Source organism: Schistocerca piceifrons, chromosome 5 (genome assembly GCF_021461385.2).
Source record: "Schistocerca piceifrons isolate TAMUIC-IGC-003096 chromosome 5, iqSchPice1.1, whole genome shotgun sequence".
Taxonomy (NCBI): Eukaryota; Metazoa; Arthropoda; class Insecta; order Orthoptera; family Acrididae; genus Schistocerca; species Schistocerca piceifrons.
The window spans coordinates 410,030,000-410,055,051 of NC_060142.1; the positions used below are offsets into that span (position 1 = coordinate 410,030,000).

At 43.5% G+C, this 25,052-nt stretch overlaps 1 protein-coding gene across 1 annotated transcript in view; it reads right to left on the reverse strand.

Moving 5' to 3' along the window:
- The window catches only part of LOC124799038 (integrin alpha-PS3-like), a 194,492-nt gene that overhangs the window by 92,869 nt on the left and 76,571 nt on the right, over window positions 1-25,052 (reverse strand). The window contains exon 10 of the mRNA XM_047262575.1: window positions 7,828-7,939. Coding sequence (XP_047118531.1) covers window positions 7,828-7,939 — 112 coding nt within the window. The remainder of the gene's footprint in view (window positions 1-7,827; window positions 7,940-25,052) is intronic.

A 25,052-nucleotide genomic window follows, 5' to 3' on the forward strand; every position in this document is an offset into this window, starting at 1 on the left:
AGGCTGTAACAGCAGATACTGAGGGAGCGAAACAAAGCTAAATGCTTCTCTGTAAACTACGTGGAAGAGGCATCTCGGAGGCTAACTGATAATGAAAAATATTAGACCTAATGTCAAGAAACTGTCGTCAATCTCTTGTTACCCTTACTGAAACTGATATCAGTGAGCACCCTTACTGAAACTGATATCAGTGGGCAAGAGCCAGTTGCACGAACAATGATTACGAAAGTGTAAAGAGCAAAAAAACCAAGCAGAAAGCTTCATATGTTAAATAAACGAGGTGAAGGGGCAACTTTTAACATTTAGTTCTGGGCAGGAACATCGGAAGAACTGTGGTTCAAGCTCAGAAGAATAGTTGATCAAGCACTGAGTACGTGTTTTTCTACTAGGACAGGTCGTGATGAGTTGGGATCTCCATGGCGCAGAGTTTAAGTAAGCAAATTTCTAAAGAAAATACGAATACTGAACAACAAGTGCAAAAACATAGGGCAATAGATAGGATACGCCTTTGGTTATCAGGAGGACGACATATAAAGCCTAGAAGCCGAAGCAAAATGTTATTAAAAGACCCCTCACAAAACTCAAAGACATTTTCGTGACCAGTGGCACCAAAGTTAGAATACATATATTCGTGGATACCATGGGAACTGAAACTGAAGGTTAGCAAAGCAGAAGCAGAAATTCTGAATTTCGTTTTTAAATGTTGCTTTAAAAAGGAAGATTGTGGATGCTTCCCGAGTTTAGTACTCGCTCCACTCCAGGGACGAGTGATATAGACGTTAGCTGAAACTGATAAAACTGAAAAAAATTGTAGGGCCCGATAGGGTCCCTATCAAATTCTATACACTGTTTGCGGAGGAGGTAGCTCTCATTTTAACCACATTACACTGTAGAGCGCTGGAACTAAAGAAACCGGCCAGTACATTGAAGGAATCACAGGTTGCATTGGAAGAAAGCAGAGGTTAGATACGTCTCCAAGAAGATCAGCAAAAAATATTATTGAAAGGCCCCTAGCAAAGCTCAAAGACGTTGTCGTGATATCCGCGAAACTATCGTCCAATATCCGTGACATTCATCTGTTGTGTAATCTTAGAACATTCCCCGAGCTCAAACGTAGAAAGATATCTCGAACAGAATGATTTCCTCCACCAGCATGGATTTTGAAAACAATGGTCGTTCGAAAACCCAAGTCTCGTTATTCTCACTCTACGCCCTGAAAGCCATAGACCAAGGCGGTCGGGTGAATGCAGAACTTCTTGAATTCCAAAAAGGATTTGAATCGACACCAGACCAACGCTTGTCAACGAAAGTACGATTCATGGGGCACCAGACAAAACCTGTGAATGGATAAGATATCTTGGAAGGGACGCCGAAAGGAACATATCTTGGCTGGAAAGTTATCAACACATGTAGAATTAACTTTAGACGTGCCAGGAAGTGTTGCGTGAGCTTTGCTATTCATGTTGTATGTTAAAGACATAGTAGATAATATTAACAGTATCGGTGATGTCAGTCCCGGTTTATAACGTTTGTCGCTTGGCATCTCCAATCTTGTTGTTAATACATGACTCAAATTAAATCTCACTCTTCTATTGTTACAAGGAGCCTCTGGAGGAAGGATGAGGGGGATAATGAGTTCTTTATTAACAAATGACGCCTTTTGACCCATCTTCCGTCCCGTAAACCTTCCTGAGGGATAAAATGGATGGAGCAGTTTCTGGAGGAAGGATGAGCGGGATAATGAGTTTTTTTATTATCAAATTATGCCTTTTTGATCCACCTTCCATCCCGTAGATTCTCCTGCGAGATTAGATTGATGGAGCAGTCTGTTCTGAAAGTTCCACGGGTAACTAGAGGATCAATACCTTTATGCATGAGCTATGGTAGCCTTACAGTATTCTGGTACTGAAATTCAGCTACTCACGGAGATCTACATCTACATCTACATCCATACTCCGCAAGCCACCTGACGGTGTGTGGTGGAGGGTACCCTGAGTACCTCTATCGGTTCTCCCTTCTATTCCAGTCTCGTATTGTTCGTGGAAAGAAGGATTGTCGGCATGCTTCTGTGTGGGCTCTAATCTCTCTGATTTTATCCCCATGGTCTCTTCGCGAGATATACGTAGGAGGGAGCAACATACTGCTTGACTCTTCGGTGAAGGTATGTTCTCGAAACTTTAACAAAAGCCCGTACCGAGCTACTGAGCGTCTCTCCTGCAGCCTTCCACTGGGGTTTATCTATCATCTCCGTAACGCTTTCGCGATTACTAAATGATCCTGTAACGAAGCGCGCTGCTCTCCGTTGGATCTTCTCTATCTCTTCTATCAACCCTATCTGGTACGGATCCCACACTGCTGAGCAGTATTCAAGCAGTGGGCGAACAAGCGTACTGTACCCTACTTCCTTTGTTTTCGGATTGCATTTCCTTAGGATTCTTCCAATGAATCTCAGTCTGGCATCTGCTTTACCGACGATCAACTTTATATGATCATTCCATTTTAAATCACTCCTAATGCTTACTACTAGATAATTTATGGAATTAACTGCTTCCAGTTGCTGACCTGCTATTTTGTAGCTAAATGATAAGGGATCCTGTATGGGCCGTAATTATCTTACGGCAGTGAAACTCGGTAGATATGCTAATGCGTTAATGCGGAACCGATTTACGCTAGAAAAAACAAATTAATTTCACATGTGGCCCCAAGGTGCAAATCTAACGCCGTATACTATTTGTCTGACATTTGACAAGCCGTAATATGAGAAGAGAAGAGAGACCGTGCGCTGTTAGGGAAATTGTTTTATGTGAACAGCCAGCAATTACACCGCTGCATTGAGAGAGTATCGGCGACTGAAAGGTCGGAGGAGAGGCCCGATGCCTTTTAATGGTTAAAAGAAGATGATAATGAAATTCGAAAACACAGGTGAGCCTGGTGTGGCGCCTGAAAAGAGAAAGGCTTCCTATCCGAGTGGAAGTTACTGATGCGGTTGCTGTTGCTGTAACTTACGATGCAGCACGTACCCCGGTTAGTGCTAATGCTCGATCAGTGCTACGAGAATTATCCATCCCACGGTCAACAGTACGGAAACTTTTATGGTCTATTTTACACTGTTACCCGTGCAAGATACTGACGATGTAGCAACTGAAATCTCATGATGCGCAACAACGTTCTGAATTTGCTCTTCGGTTACTGGCACGGACTGAAGTTAATTAAATGTGGCCAGGCAATATTCTTCTTCTTATTATTATTATTATCATTATTAATATTGTGATTATTCTTAATACTTAGGCATGTCTATTGTAGTTATTTATTTTTATGTTACGATTGTTTATATTTATTCTGTGAAACTACAAATGTGCTCCAGAGGTTTGCTACTTGCAAATAAACGAAGCAAAAGCGGACTGCCAATAGAACATTTCTATAAACTCCGGACAGCCCTTTTGCACGTCCGGAACATGTTATCCCATATAACAGTTTCACACGTACTACAATACAAAAACTGCTGTGACCAGAGCTCGAACCCAGGACCCTTCGTACGACAAAGTAACGCTTTACCGACTTCCCCATGGCAGATCCACGTGACAGATGCTCATATTTATGCTTTTCCTCTGCTCCGTGGGTCAGATGTTACTTATGACTTACCGTTTACGCACATTCCCCTGAACGACAGTACACAGCACAAACTATATCGGAGTTTTGGTTGATACTCTGTCGATATACAAGCTTTGGTACCAATCTGACTGATATCTGGTGCTATTGGTGTCAGTCGAAGCTCGCCCTGAATTGTTTCAACGCAAATATTATCGCCTTCAGTGGTAGCATTTAGTTCCTTCACGCCGTGTCTTTAGGAATATTTTATCCGAGTTACGGGATTTCCACTCAATGATGAACATAGTCGTAGTAGGAAGAACTAGCCACATGTCCTATGTCTTGCATCAGGTAAGTACTGCTATGCTTGGTACTGTCACACATAAAATTACGGGCGGAAATAGTACCGACATACGTAAAGAATTTCTCCTTAACTTGCATTTGTGTAATTCAAGGTGTTTTTCACCAGTTCGGTATATGAGCGCTAATATGCCTCTGTTCATCCTGATTCTACTGCAGTCGATTTAATTATAGTAGCTAAACGCTCATAGATTCCTAGTAGATCTACTTCTTGACTCTAACATGCTAATTTTCGAGGGTTTGAGTGAACTGTTTCCGTTGCCTTTGTCCTATGCAACCCTCGCTGTCCACAGTATACATAAAGTAAATTAAGTCCTTAGTACAACCCCAATGTCCATGAACTTGTATTATATATTATTTTAGTGGATCATGTAGTTAAAACTGTGTCATTATTCCCTTTATCTGTGTTCCATTTGCCTTTTTGTACAGACTGATGCTTATTGTACGTCTTAAGAACCAATAACTGGCCGTCTTTCGTGTTCAGTGACACGCCATCTCTTATTGATACATCGTATAGATTCAAACTTCATCCCTTCTCGTAATTTAATCGATTTCAAGGACGTAACGAGTACTTTCAAAACGAAACGAATTTAATTATTGCAATGTGTATTAGGCCACTCCATGTACTATCACATACCCTTGAGCTAGTTTATTAATGAAAGCTGTCCTTTGGACATAGAATTGATGCCAATGGTATTAGTGGACCAGTTTAACTCAGAAAGATTCAGATCTTTCATAAGTCCACAGACCTCATACAACCTCAGTAACACATAGATAATATGAAGTGAATATATGTTACTTAAAATATCCCCGTTTATTTGATATTACATCCTTGAAATCCTTTATAATCACAAAGCAGAATTATGTTATTAAACACCATCTTCTACTGTTTGAAAAAAATTGGTCCTATATCAATCATTTTTTAATAATCCATCAAAAATATGGTGCAAATATTGGCAAATTGTTTTAAACGCTCAGAAATAATATTATGCACTTCACAGAACGAAAAAATGTAATATCGTATGACTGCAATATCAATGATTCACCGTTAGAATGAGTCAGCTCATAGAAAAATCTGTAATACTTTCCGGAATTATGAAATAGAATGATCACATAGGTTCGGCAGTAAATGAGGCGGGAGGAAAACTTCGATTTATCGATATGATACTGAAAAAATGCAGTTACTCTACAAAGAAGACTACTTACGAGTGTTCTATCTTAGAATATTGCTTAAGAGTGTAGGCCGTTTATCAGACGGGACTAACAAGCGACACTGAACGTATACAAAGCAGGGCAGAACGAGTGGGAGTGCGACACGGAGATGCTGAAAAACTTGAATTGGCAGGCGCTTGAAGCCAAACCTCACAAATCCGGCGAAAACTTAGTTTCAAGGACGAGTTTATGTGAGGAACCTATTTCTCGTTTCCGCAGGGACTGGAAAGACGAGTTACGCTAATTACAGCTTGAACAGAGGCATTCAAGCAATAATTCTTGCCAGTCTCAGTACTGTAACACAACACATACGCTCAAGAAATAATCCACAGAAAAGTTGTAAAATGTCTCTTGAGAGTGCGGCCTGGCTACTAAGCCTTTCCTAAAGACCGATGTGTGTCGACAACGGACCATCTAACCACGGACAATAGTGTGGTCTTTGCCCATTAGTAGGTAGAAAGGGGCGGACCTGCATCCTGGGCTGTAGTGACGGTCCGGTACTATGCCGGCTTCTGCTGAAGTATGAAAGATGGCCATACTGAAGTACCTCATAATTCGATGATAATTCGATGTTTCAAGGTACGACAAATCCAAATGTATTAGCTTGCTTGCGACGTTGAGGTACATTTATTAAGATCTTCATATTACAAATATGACAAAAACTGTAGAAGTTATTTGAACACACTTAACACATGTACTTAGCACAGCCAATGCAAATTAATAAATGCTGAAAGCTTCATACGATCTTTATTAACGAAGTATTGGATGAATAGCTCAGGGCTCTAACTACCATTTTGACAATCACACATTGGTACACATTTTATTTACTGAATTATTGCGCTTTATATCTTTCTGTTGTGGAAATATGTCAAATCATACTATCCTCTACAGGTACACATCTAGTGAAAGCAGTATGGCAATTCTTGCGCCTACCCATACGTGAACGTATTACGTTTATATAAATTATTAACTCTTTCTGAATGATAACTGCTAACAGTTACGTTAGACATATTAAAATCTTAGTAACTTAATAACGGGAAATGATCCGTAAGATATAACACCATAAATAGACTGAGGGTAAAAAGACGCGTCAGCTGAGCAGGCCAAACTTATATTTCATACGTTTTAAAGCGAATCCTTTGTTATTTGTTATAGTCACGTAAGTGCTACACCATGTTTAATTACTTATGTCTATGCTTTTAAGTGTACAGTTTCGTGTTTGGTCTCTACAGAAGGGGTAGAAAATATTTTTACTTCAAGCCATATGCCTAATCTGTAACTTTATTATTTTGCAAATAGTGGTTCATTTTATAGATTTTAGTAGATCTTGCTACTTGGTGGGGGAGCGGGTATTTCTCAATCGCGCGAGCGAAGAGGCTGTCGGACATTAGAATTCGTGGAGTGAGCCAGGATTTCTGGGAGAGATAGAGAGTTGAAACACTTGGTGTAGACTGGAGATAGGGGCAGTTCGCGTCGCGACTGGATAGAGAGAAGACTTTCTGTGGAGATATGATACAATGAACTTTGTGTCGAGACCAACAGAGGAGAGACTTGATGTTGCAAAGCAGTCAGTCGGGCAAAGTGACAGAATATCAGGGACTAGCGGTCACGAATGCTGTAAATTTGCCCATCTTAGTGATGCTTCGAGGCTAGTTGGACTCTGACTCAATGAGTTAGCATGAACTTCAACTGTGAGCTATTATCATGAGATTTGCTTCAAGGAAGTTATTTTCTTGCTGTGCTGGGATTATTTGTGCCTAGTTCAAAGCAAAGGAACTTTGTTATTTGGCGAATTACTGGTGCTTTGTGGATTTCTGCGGAATCTGCTACCATTCTGATTACACAGATTTATGTAATCTGAACTACTATTGAATATTACCAATCTATATCTTTGAAACTGAATTATTGTGGAACTACCATTTCTAGATATTCTTTCATGTGGTTGATTGGGTAACTTACCGGGTTAATCACTGTATATTTTTGGTGGCGTCTACATCAATTTATTAACAGCAGGTAATAACCATTCATCACCATTTATTATTAATCATTAAACTGAAATTTGTGTTTATTTAAATTTTGTTTAACTTGCCAGTGCTTTAGCTATGTAGGGTCGAGCCGTGTACATCTGCTTTCGAGCCCATTAGTCAATGCAGCTGAAATAGCATTTACTGGAGGGTCGCAACGTGTAAATGCTCTTTTAGATACCGGTACCTCAGATAATGGGTATGAAAGCAGAGCTCGACCTTATGACGACGGTGAAGCTCATTTTCAGAATAGAGGCGTGCATAGCACAGATACCAACCCTTAACTATGGTACGTCACAATTATGTTTTCTCGTCAGGGAATCTGTTTAGAAAATATACTCACGTTCATTAACATGTAGTATCTCATAGTATGCAACTGGATTGATAAAAAGCCCTAATAAGTGGTACAGAGGGAGGTACCCCTATCAGGAACTCCATACCGATTTGCAAAGTATAGATATTGTTGCAGGTGTAGAAGTTAAAATTTTTTCGAAGTTTATACCTTCATTCGTGTAGAAGATGCAGGCATATCAAAGCGAATGACTCTGTTTGAAACACGCGGCATGTTGCTGCCTCATATGGGTGTTACGAATCATCTAAAGCGACGTGTGAGGGGCCTGTGGAGAGCTGTGCTGCTGCTAACCTTGGAAGCCGTCGCCATCGATGTCTCCCACAGCGGCGACAGACGTGCCAAACTGGGAGCGCGGTGCGCCGTCCCCCTCCAGCGTCACCGCCGGTGAACGCAGGTTGGGACCCTGGAACACAAGCACAAGGCCGTGGCCTACACTGACACAGACAGTAAGCTCACGTCTGTAGGTCCCTGTTATAGTGCTCGGGAAATAACAGAGTAGTCCACGTGTAGATACACTATCTGATCAACAGCATCCGGACACCACTGTGTAAAGCGGAATTGGCCTCTAGGTGTCACGAGAAGCGTATCTGCCAGTATTAAAGGAGGTGGGGAGTATTGTGGTTTTCAACTGCAACATTAGAAGGCCACTACACTGAAGAGCCAAAGAAACTGGTACACCTCCCTAATATCGTGTAGGGACCCGCGAGCACGCAGAAGTGCCTCAACCGATGTGGCATCGACTGGACTAACGTTTGAAGTAATGCTGAAGGGATTGACACCATGAGTCCTGTCCATAAATCCGTAAGAGTACCAGGGGGTGGAGATCTCTTCTGGACAGCACGTTGCAAGGCATCCCAGATACGCTCAATAATGTTCATGTCTCGGGAGTTTGAAGGCCAGCGGAAGAGTATCAACTCAGAAGAGTGTTCCTGGAGTCACTCTGTAGCAATCCTGGACGCGTGGGATGTCGCATTGTCCTGCTGGAATTGTCTAAGTCCGTCGGAATTCAAAATGGATATGAATGGATGCAGGTGAACAGACAGGATGCTTAAATACGTGTCACCTATCAGAATCGTGTCTAGACGTATCATGGGTCCCGTATCACTCCAACTGCACACGCCCCACACCTTTACAGAGCCTCCACCAGCTTGAACAGTCCCCTGCTGACATGCAGGGTCCATGGATTCATGAGGCTGTCTCCATACCCGTACAGGCCGATCCGCTCGATACAATTTGAAACGAGACTCGTCCGAGCAGGCAACATGTTTCCAGTCATCAACAGTCCAATGTCGGTGTTGATGGGCCCAGGTGAGGCGTAAAGCTTTCTCTCGTGCAATCAAAATGTCAAAATGTCAAATGTGTGTGAAATCCCTCGGGACTTAACTGCTAAGGTTATCAGTCCCTAAACTTACACACTACTTAACCTAAATTATCCTAACGACAAACACACACAGCCATACCCGAAGGAGGACTCGAGCCTCCGGCGGGACCAGCCGCACCGTCCATGACTGCAGCGCCCCAGACCGCTCGACTAATCCCGAGCGGCTCTGTCGTGCAATCATCAAGGGTACATGAGTGATCCTTCGGCTACCAAAGCCCATATCGATAATGTTCCGTTGAATGGTTCGCACGCTGACACTTGTTGATTGTCCAGCATTGAAATCTGCAGCAACTTGCGGAATGGTTGCACTTCTGTCACGCTGAACGATTGTCTTTAGTTGTTACTGGTACCGTTCTTGCAGGATCTTTTTCCGCCCGCAGCGATGTCACAGATGTGATGTTTTACCAGATTCCTGCTACTCACGGTACACTCGTGAAATGGTCGTACGCGTAAATACCCCACTTCATCGCTACATCGGAGAGGCTGCGTCCCATCGCTCGCACGCCGACTATAATACCACGTTTAAACTCACTTAAATTTTGACAACTTGCCATCGTAGCAGCAGTAACCGATCTAACAACTGCGCCAGACACTTGTTGTCTTAGGTAGGCGTTGCCGACCACAGCGCCGTCTTCCGCCTGTTTACATATCTCTGTATTTGTATACGCATGCCTATATCAGTTTCTTTGCCGTTTCAGAGTATAAATGATTTATTCGTTTCCAAAGTGCTATTTTCCAAAGTATTACATCTACAAATACGATTGATGGATGAACAGAACAAGAATAGTTAACTCTCCGAGGTCGCATGGGTCCCACCAGTTACCGTTTTCAGTGCAGTGGTTTGAAAAAATGGTGATAAAGAAAGAAAATAATTTTCTTGTTTTGAAATATGAAGCAATATTCTATTCATCTTGAAAGTTAATCGTCACACAGGATTGGCTCCGCCCTGTGTGGAATTTTCATGACCCCGTCCCACCCCCCACCCCCTCCCCGTCCCCAGGCTCCAGGCCCTCATTACTTTTTCAGTCACATTCTTTTCACAGTGCCATTCATCTACGACGTCTCATTTTTACATAGCAGACTTACTCGTACGTCTTTTTGACATGACTACGTCCTTCAGACCAGAGCTAGGCCACGTGTGGGGCACCAGTCAGTCAAATAGTATTGAAACGTTCACAGTGCAATACATTAATCATGCAACTAAAATCAAGTTACGTCACTCGCAGGGTACATAGCTAAAATCTCTTCACTTTCTCTCGTTCCCTGAGAAAAGGGGGGCGTGCGGTGCCAGACACGTTGCAACTTCAGCATTGCATTGTTAGTGGAATAGTCGTCGCTTCTGCTGTACAAAGTGGATGGTCCAGGACAGCCAGTCATTTACGTAGAGAGACTTTACTTGTTGAAGAAGTGTATAAACCGCCAGTGACTGTTTAGTGTGTCCGTAGTAAGAAAAACGGCTGTGTTCGAATATAGAGAAGGCGTGCTTTCCGATATGCCACGACTTCGATTTATGGCTCAAAACAAGCAGCTTTGAAAGCACGTTTATTTATTGGAGTGAAAAATAACAGTTATATGCCGAATAAAGTTGTTAGAACGCAAACAATGTGAAATACGACGAAACTAGATAAGCAGTTTGTGCATTTTAAATGCTTCAGATCCAAAACATAGTTTTACAGATTTTTTCCCCATGTTATCTTAAATATTAATATCTATTTATTATGGCTTCAACACCGAGGAAAAAGGGAATGAGGAAAAACTTTAAAGAAGCTACAGACAAAACAGAAAAAAAATTAGTTTAAAGGCCCGTGAGAAGAAGAAGAGAAATACGAGTACAAATAGTATTAATGGCAGATCCAAATGAGAGAGAGCAGTGGGGATTGGGAGGGAGGGGGGAAGAGGATGCCATTCATCGTTCCGCGTATAAACACCCATTTTAATCACAACGTTTGGATTGAGAAGATTATAGCATGTGATTGGCAGTGCGTAGTTTACTTCTATTTATTACAAAGCGTTTTTCTCAACGATACTTTTACAGGTATTGACGGAATTGTTGCACCGTCGTATGCTGATATTTATTTTTATATCCTTATTATGAAATTTTTCTCTTCTGTGGTGGCTCTCAAGCTGATGTAGGTGCATAGGAAGTGTTGTGCTGGCGCATGGTAGAAACGGAGTGGCCAACACTGCCAGTTGCGATCTTTGCTATTTTGAAAGACGCAACCAAAGCGATCAACTCCAGCGCTTCCTTTGTAATCTATTTCACAACACCGTAGACAGTTTCCTGTAGGACAATAGATTTTACGAATGATTCGTATTTACAATTTATTCTCACATTTCTTCGTCTATATAGTTTGTGTGCTTGCTTACCCTATAGTGGGCCCGCCATCAATTAACGGCTGGGTTGCAAATTTTCTCCGCCCATGGGCTAAGTGTTGTGTTGTCCTCATCATCATTTAATCATCACTGAAGCGCAGGTCGACCAATGTGGCATCACCTGAAATAAGATTTGCACCCAGCGGCCAAACTACCCTGGACGGCACCTCCCAGCCATCAGTGCCACACGATCATTTCATTTCATTTTTTTTCATCTATATAAAACTTCGATTATCTTGTTTAACTCGTCCTTTTGGACCAACGTTAAATTATAACATTTTTCCGCCCCCAAAACCCTTCTCTCCCCCTCCCTGAACGGTGACGTGGCTCTCCCTCCCCCTCGCCCATCCACCTCACCATTCCCCCTCCCCAGTCACCCCTGAGGCGGCCCGCCCGCCACCTCCTCCCCCTACCCCATACCCTATCCCCCTCCCCCCCTTTCCCAGTCTCCCTTCCCTCCTCTCTAGAGCCTGTCCTGTCCCCACAATGTAAGACCGTGGGGCACTGAAAATTCTCAAGAAATTATGGCAACTGAACGAGATTCACCGAAGATGTCACAAAAAAATGGTTCAGATGGCTCTGAGCACTATAGGACTTAACATCTGAGGTCATCAGTCCCCTAGAACTCAGAACTACTTAAACCTAACTAACCTAAGGACATCACACACATCCATGCACGAGGCAGGATTCGAACCTGCGACCATAGTGGTCGCGCGGTTCCAGACTGAAGCGCCTAGAACCGCTCGGCCACATCGGCCGGCTGCTATGTCACAGACGATGTTCTATGGGCCGTTTCATCTGAGGGAAGACTGTGATCGGTACCTCTTACCTTGATATGTTCCGGTTGTAGTTATTTCCACAACTGCACAACGATTTCCACGTCGCTGGTCTGGGCATATTTATGAAGACGATGTTGGCTCTACTCCCTTGGCCTCCCAAGTGGGGTACTGCTTGTGACTTTTTCTTTTGGGGTACATTAAGGACGGTGTTTAGTTGCCCCAACTGCAAGAACTCCGGACCAGTACAGAGAACGCATCAACACTGCTGTGATGACCATTGACAGAACGCTGCTACCGCTTGGACGTGTACAGTGTGACCAAAGGGAGACTCATAGAGCACTTGTAGAGAGAAAAATGCGAAGTTGGTGAGTTTACGGATCTATTCATGCTCAATCATATTTGTGCATCTAATACTTTGGAAAATACAGAACTCAGAAAACGAATGAATAATTTATAGTAGCCCTGTAGAATGGGTCAGTCAGGAAACCTCAGTGATTTCGAACGTGGAGTAGTCATTGGATGTCACTTGAGTTGAGTTAAAAATGATGTACAAAGGTCATACATCGCCTCATAAGCCACACATTTCTGTTGTCTATGCTAAGAGACGCTAGAGGTGGTTAAAGAATGACGCCACTGGACAGCAGATGACTTGAAACGATTGGTTTGGAGTGATGGATTCGCTACGGCAACTCTATGGAAGGGTTTGGGGCGAATGCCTCGAGAACGTTACCTGCCATCATATAGAGCAAACGGTGAACCACGGAGGAAATGTTGGTGTTACAGTATGGGGTGTTAATAGTGGTTAAGGTGTGGTTCCCTTATTGTGTTTAAGAAAACAATAACTTATTTTACAGCTCAGCATACTGCGTACAGTATACGGTGATTGTTTGAATCAGCATGGCAATACACTCTGTCATATAGCACCATCAGTGAGGCAATGATTTTGTGAACAATAACATTTCTGAAATAGACAGGTCTGCCCACAGCCCTCGCCTATATCCAATGGAAAACCTCTGGGATGAGTTAGAGCGTCGACTTCACTCCAGATCCTATAGATCCGATAACCTTCTCTCGTTTCAGCTGTTAAGGAAGACTGGACTGGCATTCCTCTACAAGCATTCAGATAAATCACTGAAAGTGTCATCAGAAGACTTCAAGACGTTACAAAGGTAAATGGTGGACATGCCCTATATTAGTATAGATTGTGACATAATTGTACTGAATTACCCGCGGCTTTTGTTTGTCTAAGATCGATTACAATCTCTCGATCTTCATCTTATTTATTGCTTCAGATGAAAGCTCTTTGTAAAGTATAAATTAAAATTTTACGTACTAGAAGTTAATTTCGATATGCCGTAACAGATATTGTAGGCCAATGCATAAAATTGCCAGAAATTATGTATCCCGTTCTCTTTTCACTCGTATGTTCTTCATCAACTTTGTTTCCGTGGTCCTTTTTGATAAATTGATCCCAGATTTAGTAACATTCGTTGGAAATCAAAACCACTTCTTATTCTAACTGACGTAATAGATTTATGAGGAACGCTTCCATGAACTAATCGTGCGAAACCTGATATGACATTACTACTCATCTTAATTTTGAAAGTTTTCAGAAAGAACTTTTGAAGCAATTGAGATATTTCAGTCGAAACATAACATCAAAATCTTATTTCTGATGATCATCTGACGCCGTTGCCTTTCCATTTTCCATTTTCCTTAATACTTCGACAACCTCATCCTTGGTGACTGCTGCAGTAGGACCCTCTACTGGAGTTAACACTGGAATTGGAGCATATGGAAACTTCTCACTGCAAACTTCCTCAAAGTATTTTCTCCATCGCTCTGCTACTTTCGTTCTGTTGGTGATAAGTTTGCCTCCTTCATCATTGATTCCACAGAATTTTTCAATGTCTACAGTTTGTTTATGGCGCTGCTTCACCAGTCGATAAATTTCTCGTTCTCCAGTAGGTATTTCCAGTTTATCGCAGACTTCGCTGAAGTAGGCTGATTTGGCTGCCGCAACTGCCTTCTTTGTTGCATTCCTAGCTTCACGGTAATCCTTCCGTTTTCATCTGTCTTAGAGGGGAGGAACTTTTGGTATAGCTATTTTTTAAAGTGCCCTCTTCACCTCCTCAGTCCAGAGCCATGTTTGTCAATCGATTTTACGTCGGCCTGATTATGTGGTGGCTAATTTTTCCTGAGTCAGTAACATGGGGAAGAGTGATGGATGAAATAACGTCTCTTTCTGTTTCTTTGAGTCGCCACCATTTAGTACGCGCTGGGCCATTGCATTCTCTCTTCCTTTGATTTGGAGGTTTGATAGGCAGTTTGACCACTAAAGGGCGGTGTTGTGTAGCAACGGTTTCGTATGGAATAGCTTTTGCATCCAAAATGAAGTATAGCTCGCGTCGCCGTACAAGAATGAAATCTATCTGTCTCGCGTTGTTACCACTGTAGTAAGTCCAAAGATGGGACATCCTCGCCTTGAAGTAGGCGTTCGTGATGACTAGTTCGTGTGTTTCTGCAAAGTTCAATATTCTCTCACTATCTACATTCCTATGTCCAGCCCCATTACTACCATGTCATCGATATCCATCTACATTTGAACCAATATGACCACTGACATCACCAGATACGATGAGAATATCTTCAGGTGGCACCTGTCTTGATATGATGCACTTCACATCAGCACATTCGTGAATATTCCCCAGGTAAACCCTGTCCTTGAGGTAGCCCCACAACTAGAAATCACAGGGAGTGAGGTCAGGTGATCGTGGCGGACAAACAAAATTCAAAAGTCATTTTTTGTCTTCTGAATGCAGCCGTTTGCGGAGCGTAAAACGAGAATATGAGGTTGTTCCTCTCGTCCGTAGCCAAGACAACTTTCATCAAACGGTCGTCAAATCGCTCTACTTTTGCTACAGAGTCCAGAAATTTCAAGCCAACAATTACTCCAACTCCTTTGACTGATTTTGGGCTATCATTATAGATGATTTTATAATCATCGCCAATATCTCCACTCCACCTGGTCTCCTGCGCTGCGCAAATGTCAGTTTTACGCCTTTTTAATGCTGCCGCTACTTCACGTGCTCTTCCTGTTATAGAGCCGACATTCAGAGTGCCAAGTATTGTTACTAGAGCTCGCTTGTTTAGCCGACCTCGCTCTGAAAATGTCGGTAACCCTTGCTCATTTCTCACGTCATTCGGGCTTGGATGACGCGCGTCGCCCTAGCCTTTTCCATTCCTTTATATTTCGACATTGAGCCATGATGATGGGACGGAAGTGTATCGGCCGGCCTGTCACGAGGGTCTGTCGCTGATCAACAATTTTAAGCTGCGGGCCTAGTCCTTGATGAGCCAACATTGGACTTCGGGATGGCAGTTTCCCTGTAGGTAGGCGACAGGTATTTCATTTGCAAGGTGCCGGGGCTAGCAGTGTATTTAACACTAAATTCTTCTCGAATCTTCATATGGAAATGATCCTCTAAGCCCCCCCTTTTCTAACTCCTACTTTTGCTGTTGCACATGGATTAAGAAGAAACGCGAACTGACTGTAATCGACCCTGCAAGTGGAGTAGAAAAGAGTTTGGCACCTGCAATAATTTAATTTGATAGACATTAATTAAATAAAGGAAAGTTTCAGTAACGTAGTGAGAAATGAAAGGGTTGCTCTACCGATTAACATAATGAAAGTTCTGTCCAAAATAACAATTTGATTTATTATGACTAAACTCAAAATCATAAACAAAACACATGAAACATTTACAATACATCAAATTGGATACTCAAATAAATGCTGTGGAGGTGAAGTTGTCCATAAACTAGATTGTGACATTTATGACAAAGTGGTATGTGGAGCCAATTCCTTGCAACTCAAATCTTAAGAGAAACACCCAGCCAACCCAACATTAATTGCTGCTACAGTAGTGAGAACTCAGACAATGAACATCCAAGACAGAACCACGTAAGGAAAGACGGGAACAGGCGTGCTCTGCTGAGCTCTGATTATCATAGAGTAAATTCCCTAATCTGCCGATGCTGCGGACATACATTACCAAGCTGTCTTCTTAACTGCAAGGACACGATCTGGTGTACCAGAAGCGATGGCTGGTTGCTTCGACGTCACGTCGTGGTGATGTTAATGTCGCGAGTATAGCCCGAAACAAATTATCCTGGTCTGGTTGTTCCAGACTAAAGACTTCCTATCAATACAAAAGCGCCTCTGAGGGAGACGAAGAAAGCCCGCCACACGATCACTGACGGTACAGTGATTGATTTTAACAAGCGACGTCACACAGTAACTCCGATATAGTCAACTTTAGCCAAAACTGCTCAAGACAGACAACATAGGCCGCTTGTACGCAAGACGCTCAATTGCTAACTGTACTTGGAAAGTTACGTTGAAGTGGAAACTTCAGCAACATCGTCAAACAGTTACAATTAAATAAAAGTATATTAGACAGCCAACGGAAGGCAGGCTGTCCAGAGCAGCGAGAGCTCAGTCTTGTAACCTACTCCAACTGAAAGGCGAGAGCCGACTACCACAAGAGCATCCATACAAACCGAACACAGAACATTCCCACCCCCACGACAGTGCCAGTGGTTAAACGTTCCAATTAGCAACTCGAAAACCGGCAGAAAATTCCACTCTATTGCCGAAGCACTACCATTCCACGAATGGAGATTCTTGGCGCCAATTTCTGCGCCGATTTTGCTACGTCACGGAGCTATGCCCTGAGCAAGCCAATCACAGTTACGATTTTGTAGAAAACGCGGGAATTTGCCCGCCAAGACTGCCTGGGTACACAAGTCATTCCCACGCCTTGCTGGTAGCCCACCAGAAAGTGTTTTCGCTAAGTTTCTGCGAAGTAACGGAACCTCTAGCCCAGCCGCTCCTTCAGGCCACTGCAGGCGTGTCTCCGCGGCTATTATGACAATGTCGGCGTCTGGAAAGTATTCACTCGACTCCCTCATGCCCGTCGGCTTAACCCTTTCAAGATCAGCAGTGCCCGCCTGTCACTGGACCACCCGGGTGACGAGAGACGCTGCGTGGGAAGTCTGCGTGTGAAGGAATAGCAACTTTTCACCACATGCAATTAGAGAGGAAAATCGAATTACTCAGAGTAAGATAGAAATATGAGAGGGGGCTTCTGCCACCTCTCACATTTCCCTCCTACCACCCATACCTGGGAGGCATTCCCCTATCCGCCACCTGGGGATGTGCCCTCTAGCGCTTACAGGTTCCCCCTGAGGGACCCACTGCAGGTACCTGTAGTAACATAAGTCGTCCGCATGCTGGAGATGACAGTAAACAAATAGAAACACAAGGAAAATGCACAGTGGTCTGTCAGTCAGCCATAGCCGGTTGAAGATATGTAACAGTATAATGTAAGTCAACAAAGAGGACATAAAATGCTACTCGTCTATGGAGAATTTGTGTTAGCAGATAATAACTGAAACAATGTTTCCTTACAAACAATACGGATAAATGTAATACAGTTTTGTAGTGCTTTTAAATTATATGCAGTGTTCATAATTACTTCTTCATTACTTATAGAGGCTGTTACAAAAATAATGACCTGATTTCAAAACTCCCCATAAAAACATACTACAAACATGGTAAGAATTACAAAATACACAGAAAATCTTAAAATTTTACCTATGCTACTACAAATTCTCTGTGTGTCCACCAGCAGCAGCATGAACAACATCCAGGTGACAGCTAAATTCTTCACTTCTTCTATGTTACGAGATAAAGGGAAGATGAGGGGAGATGAACATACTTTCGTTCACATATTCCTACAAGAAAAAATCGTATGGGGTCATGTCTGTCAATCTTGGAGACTGAGGATGCAGGGCAGTGTGTTGAGGTCCTTGGCAACCTACCTTGCGTTGAGGCGGAGTGTCGTTGAGAAACTAATGTATGTTGTTGTGCCAGTGTGGTGGAGTTCCATCCCGCTGGAAAATAAAATGATCGGAGTCCTCCTAAAGTTGTGGAAAAAATCAATTCTGAACCATTTGAAGGTATCCGTGGATTTTTTCTTGTGGAGATATGTGAACAAAAGTATGTTCCTCTCCCCTTCACTTCGTGACGTAGAAGAAATGAAGAATGGAGTAACAGCCGCCATAACTTCTGTAAAAGCAGATACATTGTGTAAAGTTAATGACGAATTTAGCTATCGTCTATATGTTGCTTGTGTTGCTGCTGGTGGACACATAAAGCATTTGTAATAGCATAGCGAAAACTTTAAGGTTTTGTATTTTGCAACTCGTCCCATGTTTGTAGTACGTTTTTATCAATAAATATGGAATTCTGAAATCAGGTCATTCTTTTTGAAACTCCCCGTATTTTATTGCGGTTCAGTTACTCTACAGAGAGCGACATCCTGTCAAGAACCCACCTTCTTGAAGATTGTTTTCTCATATTGTTGTGACGATCAGGAACCAGTAAGTTTCAACCTCGACAGACGAAGTTACTGCTCTTGTGACTGTTGCAATGGATCCACAAGGGAGCAAACAACAGCTTGAACTGGATATTGGCGTTCCTAAAACCAGTGTACATGGCAATGCACAAGTATCATCTTTATCACGTACACTTACACCAAGAACTGCTTAGGAACGATTTCCAGATGGTGTTCAGTTTTGTCTGTGGGCGCAGTATCAAATCGTCGCCAACCAGAACTACTTCTCAGACGCCCTTTTTATCTATGCATGTTCCTTTAAAACAAAAGACAGGTAAATGCAAAAAAGCCACATTATTGGTCCGGCGAAAACCCGAGATGGCTTAGACAGGTGGAACATCAGGGTAAATTGAGAGTCAGTGTTCGGTGTTATATGCTTAGTAGAGTACATACAATATCGCTTGTCCCCCAGCTGAGCGGATGGCGCGGTAGGCGAGGGGAGAACAGTAGTGGTGGGGGCCCCCTTGCTGTGGGGACAGCACGGTAGGGAAAGTGGGGTTCCACAGCTGAAGCGTTCACAAAAACCCGCATCATGCAGAACTTGTAAAATGCAGCTAGCGAGTCCGCAAAACGGCTGTATTGAGAGGTCGTGTCAGGACGATCAATAAGTGGACAAGTCGACTGTTTACTATTAAAAACAGAATGGGTACAGGACTACACTGAAATTACAACAAATAGAGCAATTTGCTTTCGCCTATCTAATACACCTTTTTTAGGATTTAATACCTTAATTGACAACGACGGAACTCTTATAGGATTGTCCGTCTGTCTGTCTGTGTTTATGTCCAACTGTTAAGAACCCTTCTTTTTAGGAAGGCGTAGACGTAACAAATCGAAATTTATGTCCCATATTAAGGTCTGTGACCCCTTGACGATGCAAAAAATGTAGCCTTGTACGCCAATAAAATAAAATGATGCGGCCATTTATGACACGCGTTTTGAGACTCGCAAACTCGCAACTTCCTGTTGACATAGAATCATGAAATTTGGCAACAACTAAAGTTAGGTAGTATAAGTATGGGAAAAATTCGAAAGTTGTTAATTTTTAATAATAACAAACGAAAAAAATTTGTTTACAAATTATTGTCCGACTGTCTGTCTGTCCGTCTGTTAAGAACCATTTTTCTCACGATCGTGTGCACGTATCATGTTGAAATTTATGTCAGATCCTAAGGTCTGTATGCGCTTGGCAGTCTAAAACATTTAAGCTTCTATATCAACGCAATCAAAAGACACGGCTGTTTATGTCACTTATTTTGATACCTCGCCAGTACCCATATCGGTAACAGGCAAAAATCCTTGAAATTGTCGACCTCCAGAATGCATGAACTATCTATATACAGGGTGGTTATAATTAAGCTTTCATCTACATCTACATTTATACTCCGCAAGCCACCCAACGGTGTGTGGCGGAGGGCACTTTACGTGCCACTGTCATTACCTCCTTTTCCTGTTCCAGTCGTCTAAGGTTCGCAGGAGAACGACTGCCAGAAAGCCTCCGTGCTCGCTCGAATCTCCCTAATTTTACATCCGTGATCTCCTCGGGAGTCATAAGTAGGGGGAAGCAATATATTCGATACCTCATCCAGAAACGCACCCTCTCGAAACCTGGAGAGCAAGCTACACCGCGATGCTGAACGCATCTCTTGCAGAGTCTGCCATTTGAGTTTGCTAAACATCCCGTAACGCTATCACGCTTACCAAATATCCCTGTGACGAAACGCGCCGCTCTTCTTTGTATCTTCTCCATCTCCTCTGTCAACCTGATCTGGTACGGATCCCACACTGATGAGCAATACCCAAGTATAGGTCGAACGAGTGTATTGTAAGCCACCTCCTTTGTTGATGCACTACATTTTCTAAGGACTCTCCCAATGAATCTCAACCTGGCACCCGCCTTACCAACAATTAATTTTATATGATCATTCCACTTCAAATCGTTCCGCACGCATACTCCCAGATATTTTACAGAAGTAACTGCTACCAGTGTTTGTTCCGCTATCATATAATCATACAGTAAAGGATCGTTCTTTCTATGTATTGGCAATATATTACATTTGTCTATGTTAAGAGTCAGTTGCCAATCCCTGCACCAAGTGCCTATCCGCTGCAGATCTTCCTGCATTTCGCTGCAATTTTCTAATGCTGCAACTTCTCTGCATACTACAGCATCATCCGCGAAAAGCCCCATGGAACTTCCGACACTATCTACTAGGTCGTTTACATATATATTGTGAAAAGCAATGGTCCCATAACACTCCCCTGTGGCACGCCAGAGGTTACTTTAACGTCTGTAGACGTCTCTCCATTGAGAACAACATGCTGTGTTCTGTTTTCTAAAAACTCTTCAATCCAGCCACACAGCTGGTCTGATATTCCGTAGGCTCTTACTTTGTTTATCAGGCGACAGTGCGGAACTGTATCGAACGCCTTCCGGAAGTCAAGAAAATAGCATCTACCTGGGAGCCTGTATCTAATATTTTCTGGGTCTCATGAACAAATAAAGCGAGTTGGGTCTCACACGATCGCTTTTCCCGGAATCCATGTTGATTCCTACCGAGTAGATTCTGGGTTTCCAGAAATGACATGATACGCGTGCAAAAAACATGTTCTAAAATTCTACAACAGATCGATGTCAGAGATATAGGTCTATAATTTTGAGAATCTGCTCGACGACCCTTCTTGAAGACTGGGACTACCTGTGCTCTTTTCCAATCATTTGGAACCTTCCGTTCCTCTAGAGACTTGCGGTACACGGCTGTTAGAAGGGGGGCAAGTTCTTTCGCGTACTCTGTGTAGAATCGAATTGGTATCCCGTCAGGTCCAGTGGACTTTCCTCTGTTGAGTGATTTCAGTTGCTTTTCTATTCCTTGGACACTTATTTCGATGTCAGCCATTTTTTCGTTTGTGCGAGGATTTAGAGAAGGAACTACAGTGCGGCCTTCCTCTGTGAAACAGCTTTGGAAAAAGGTATTTAGTATTTCAGCTTTACGCGTGTCATCCTCCGTTTCAATGTCATCGTCATCCCAGGGTGTCTGGACAAGCTGTTTCGATCCACTTACTGATTTAACGTAAGACCAGAACTTCCTAGGATTTTCTGTCAAGTCTGTCAAGTCGTTTAGCTTCTGTTTGTCTGAGAGGTTTTGGCTGCGTTTAAACTTGCAGTGAAGCTCTCTTTGCTTTCGCAGTAGTTTCCTAACCTTGTTGTTGAACCACGGTGGGTTTTTCCCGTCCCTCACAGTTTTAGTCGGCCCGTACCTGTCTAAAACGCATTTTACGATTGCCTTGAACTTTTTCTATAAACACTCAACATTGTCAGTGTCGGAACAGAAATTTTCGTTTTGATCTGTTAGGTAGTCTGAAATCTGCCTTCTATTACTCTTGCTAAACAGATAAACCTTCCTCACTTTTTTTTATATTCCTATTTGCTTCCATATTCAGGGATGCTACAACGGCCTTATGATCACTGATTCCCTGTTCTGCGCTTACAGAATCGAAAAGTTCGGGTCTGTTTATTATCAGTAGGACCAAGATGTTATCTTTACGAGTCGGTTCTCTGTTTGATTGCTCAAGGTGATTTTCGGATAGTGCACTCAGTATAATGTCACTCGATGCTCTGTCCCTAACACCAGTCCTAAACATCTGAGTGTCCCAGTCTATATTTAGTAAATTGAAATCTCCACCTAAGACTATAACATGCTGAGAAAACTTATGTGACATGTATTCCAGATTTTCTCTCAGTTGTTCTGCCACTAATGCTGCTGAGTCGGGAGGTCGGTAAAAGGAGCCAATTACTAACCTAGCTCGGTTGTTGAGTGTAACCTGCACCCATAATAATTCACAGGAACTATCCACTTCTACTTCACTACAGGATAAACTTCTACTAACAGCAACAAACACACCACCACCGGTTGCATGCAATCTATCCTTTCTAAACACCGTCTGTGACTTTGTAAAAATTTCGGCAGAATTTATCTCTGGCTTCAGCCAGCTTTCCGTACCTATAACGATTTCAGCTTCGGTGCTTTCTATCAGCGCTTGAAGTTCCGGTAGTTTACCAACGCAGCTTCAACAGTTTACAATTAAGTACGACTGCTGCTTGGTCCCCGCATGTCCTGACTTACCCCCGCACCCTTTGAGGCTGTTGCCCTTGCTGTACTTGCCTGAGGCAATCTAACCTAAAAAAAACTGCCCAGTCCACGCCACACAACCCCTGTTACCCTTGTAGCTGCCTGCTGCGTGTAGTGGACTCCTGATCTATCCAACGGAACCCGAAACCCCACCACCGTATGGCGCAAGTCGAGGAATCTGCAGCCCACACGGTCGCAGAACCGTCTCAGCCTCTGATTCAGACCCTCGACTCGGCTCTATACCAAAGGTCCGCAATCAGTCCTGTCGACAATTCTGCAGATGGTGAGCTCTGCTTTCATCCCGCTAGCGAGACTGGCAGTCTTCACCAAATCAGATAGCCGCCGGAAGCCAGAGAGGATTTCCTCCGATCCGTAGCGAGAAACATCATTGGTGCCGACATGAGCAACCACCTGCAGATGGGTGTACCCTGTACCCTTCATGTCATCCGGAAGGACCCTTTCCACACCGGGAATGACTCCCCCCGGTATGCACACGAAGTGCACATTGATCCCATCCATATTTAACACGTTATAACACGGTAACTAATTATCATACGAGCACCAAACTTGGTAGCATTAATGTCAAGGACATGGGGAAGAGAAGTAATGCAGAATCCATTCAATTGAAACACGTTTAATGTGCTGCTACGGTACAGCATACCATTACATGCCGGTACCATTACTGCTGCAAAACGGGCTAAATACGGCGCCCATCAGTGTCCAAAAGAGTCTTAAAAATGGTTCAAATGGCTCTGAGCACTATGCGACTTAACTGCTGAGGTGCCGGCCGCGGTGGTCTAGCGGTTCAGGCGCTCAGTCCGGAGCCGCGCGACTGCTACGGTCGCAGGTTCGAATCCTGCCTCGGGCATGGATGTGTGTGATGTCCTTAGGTTAGTTAGGTTTAAGTAGTTCTAAGTTCTAGGGGACTGATGACCACAGATGTTAAGTCCCATAGTGCTCAGAGCCATTTGAACCATTTTTGAACTGCTGAGGTCATCAGTCGCCTAGAACTTAGAACTAATTAAACCTAACTAACCTAAAGACATCACACACATCCATGCCCGAGGCAGGATTCGAACCTGCGACCGTAGCGGTCGCTCGGCTCCAGATTGTAGCGCCTAGAACCGCACGGCCACTCCGGCCGGCAAAAGAGTCTTAAAGCGCAGGATTGCATTCTGCACAGCAGAACGAAGCATGTCCGTAGGTATGCTGGCTACCTCTCTTGACATGCTGCACTTCACATCAGCACATGCGTGAATGTTCCCTTGGTTAACCCCAGTCCTCAGGTAGCCCCACAACTAGAAATCACAGGGAGTGAGATCAGATGATCGTGGCGGACAAGTATTTGGAAAAGATCGATTGATAATGGATCGTTTCCAAATGTGTTTCGGAGAAGAAGGTGAATTTCACGAGTGATGTACGGTAGGGGCCCATCTTATGTGAAAGCTGTTGAGTTCAATGCTTCTCTCTCTTTTAGGGCGGGTATCACATGCTAGCGAAGCACATCACAGTAACGCTGGCCTGTCGCACTGCACGTCTTTGGTCCTTGAGCGCCAACCTGTTCAAAAAAGAATAGGCCAATGATGAATGTAGACGTGAAGCCACACTATACGATGACATGTTCACCAGACAGAGGAACTTCATACACAGTGACTGGAGGTGAAGATCCCCACACTCGGTAATTCTGTGCATTCACCTGACCCGTCAGAGGATAATGAGCTTCGTCTGTCCATAGGACGGTCCTGGACCAGCCCTCGTCAACTTCAGTCCTTGCGAGAAAATGGAGCGCAAAGTGAACACATAGTTGTGCGTCCTGTGGTGCAAGCTGCTGTACGACATGGATCTTGTACGGATACCATTTGAGAATGGTTTGAAGCACCTTCGGGTACAGTGGACCACGGTATGTTCAACTGTCGTGGCACGGCACGCGCACTGCCTGACGATCGGGAGCTGCGCGCAACATTGTCTACAAGTCGTCGGCCTCTCCCCGCAGCGACGCCCAGTTCTCCAGTTGATTCGAACTTCTTCATCATGTTCCGCACAGCAGGAAGAGAAAGACGACCCTTCCGTTCTGCCGGCGATACTCTCGAAGTGCAGCTGCAGCATTACTTTTTTTTGATAACAGAGCTTCACCAACAATGCCCTGCTCCTTTTGTCCAAGCTTATGTTGACACATTAACAACTGCACAGCGACTGGTCAGGTGTTAGAGACTATGAATAACGATGACTGATCACGGCACCTGATCGTCATAGTTAGAGCTCGACGGTGTCCCTGTGACGCATGGAAATCATGCTCCCCATACTCTGGACATTAATGCTACCAAGTTTGGTGCTCGTACGGTAATTATACCGTGTTAAATAGGGGAAGGTTAATTATAACCAACCGGTACAT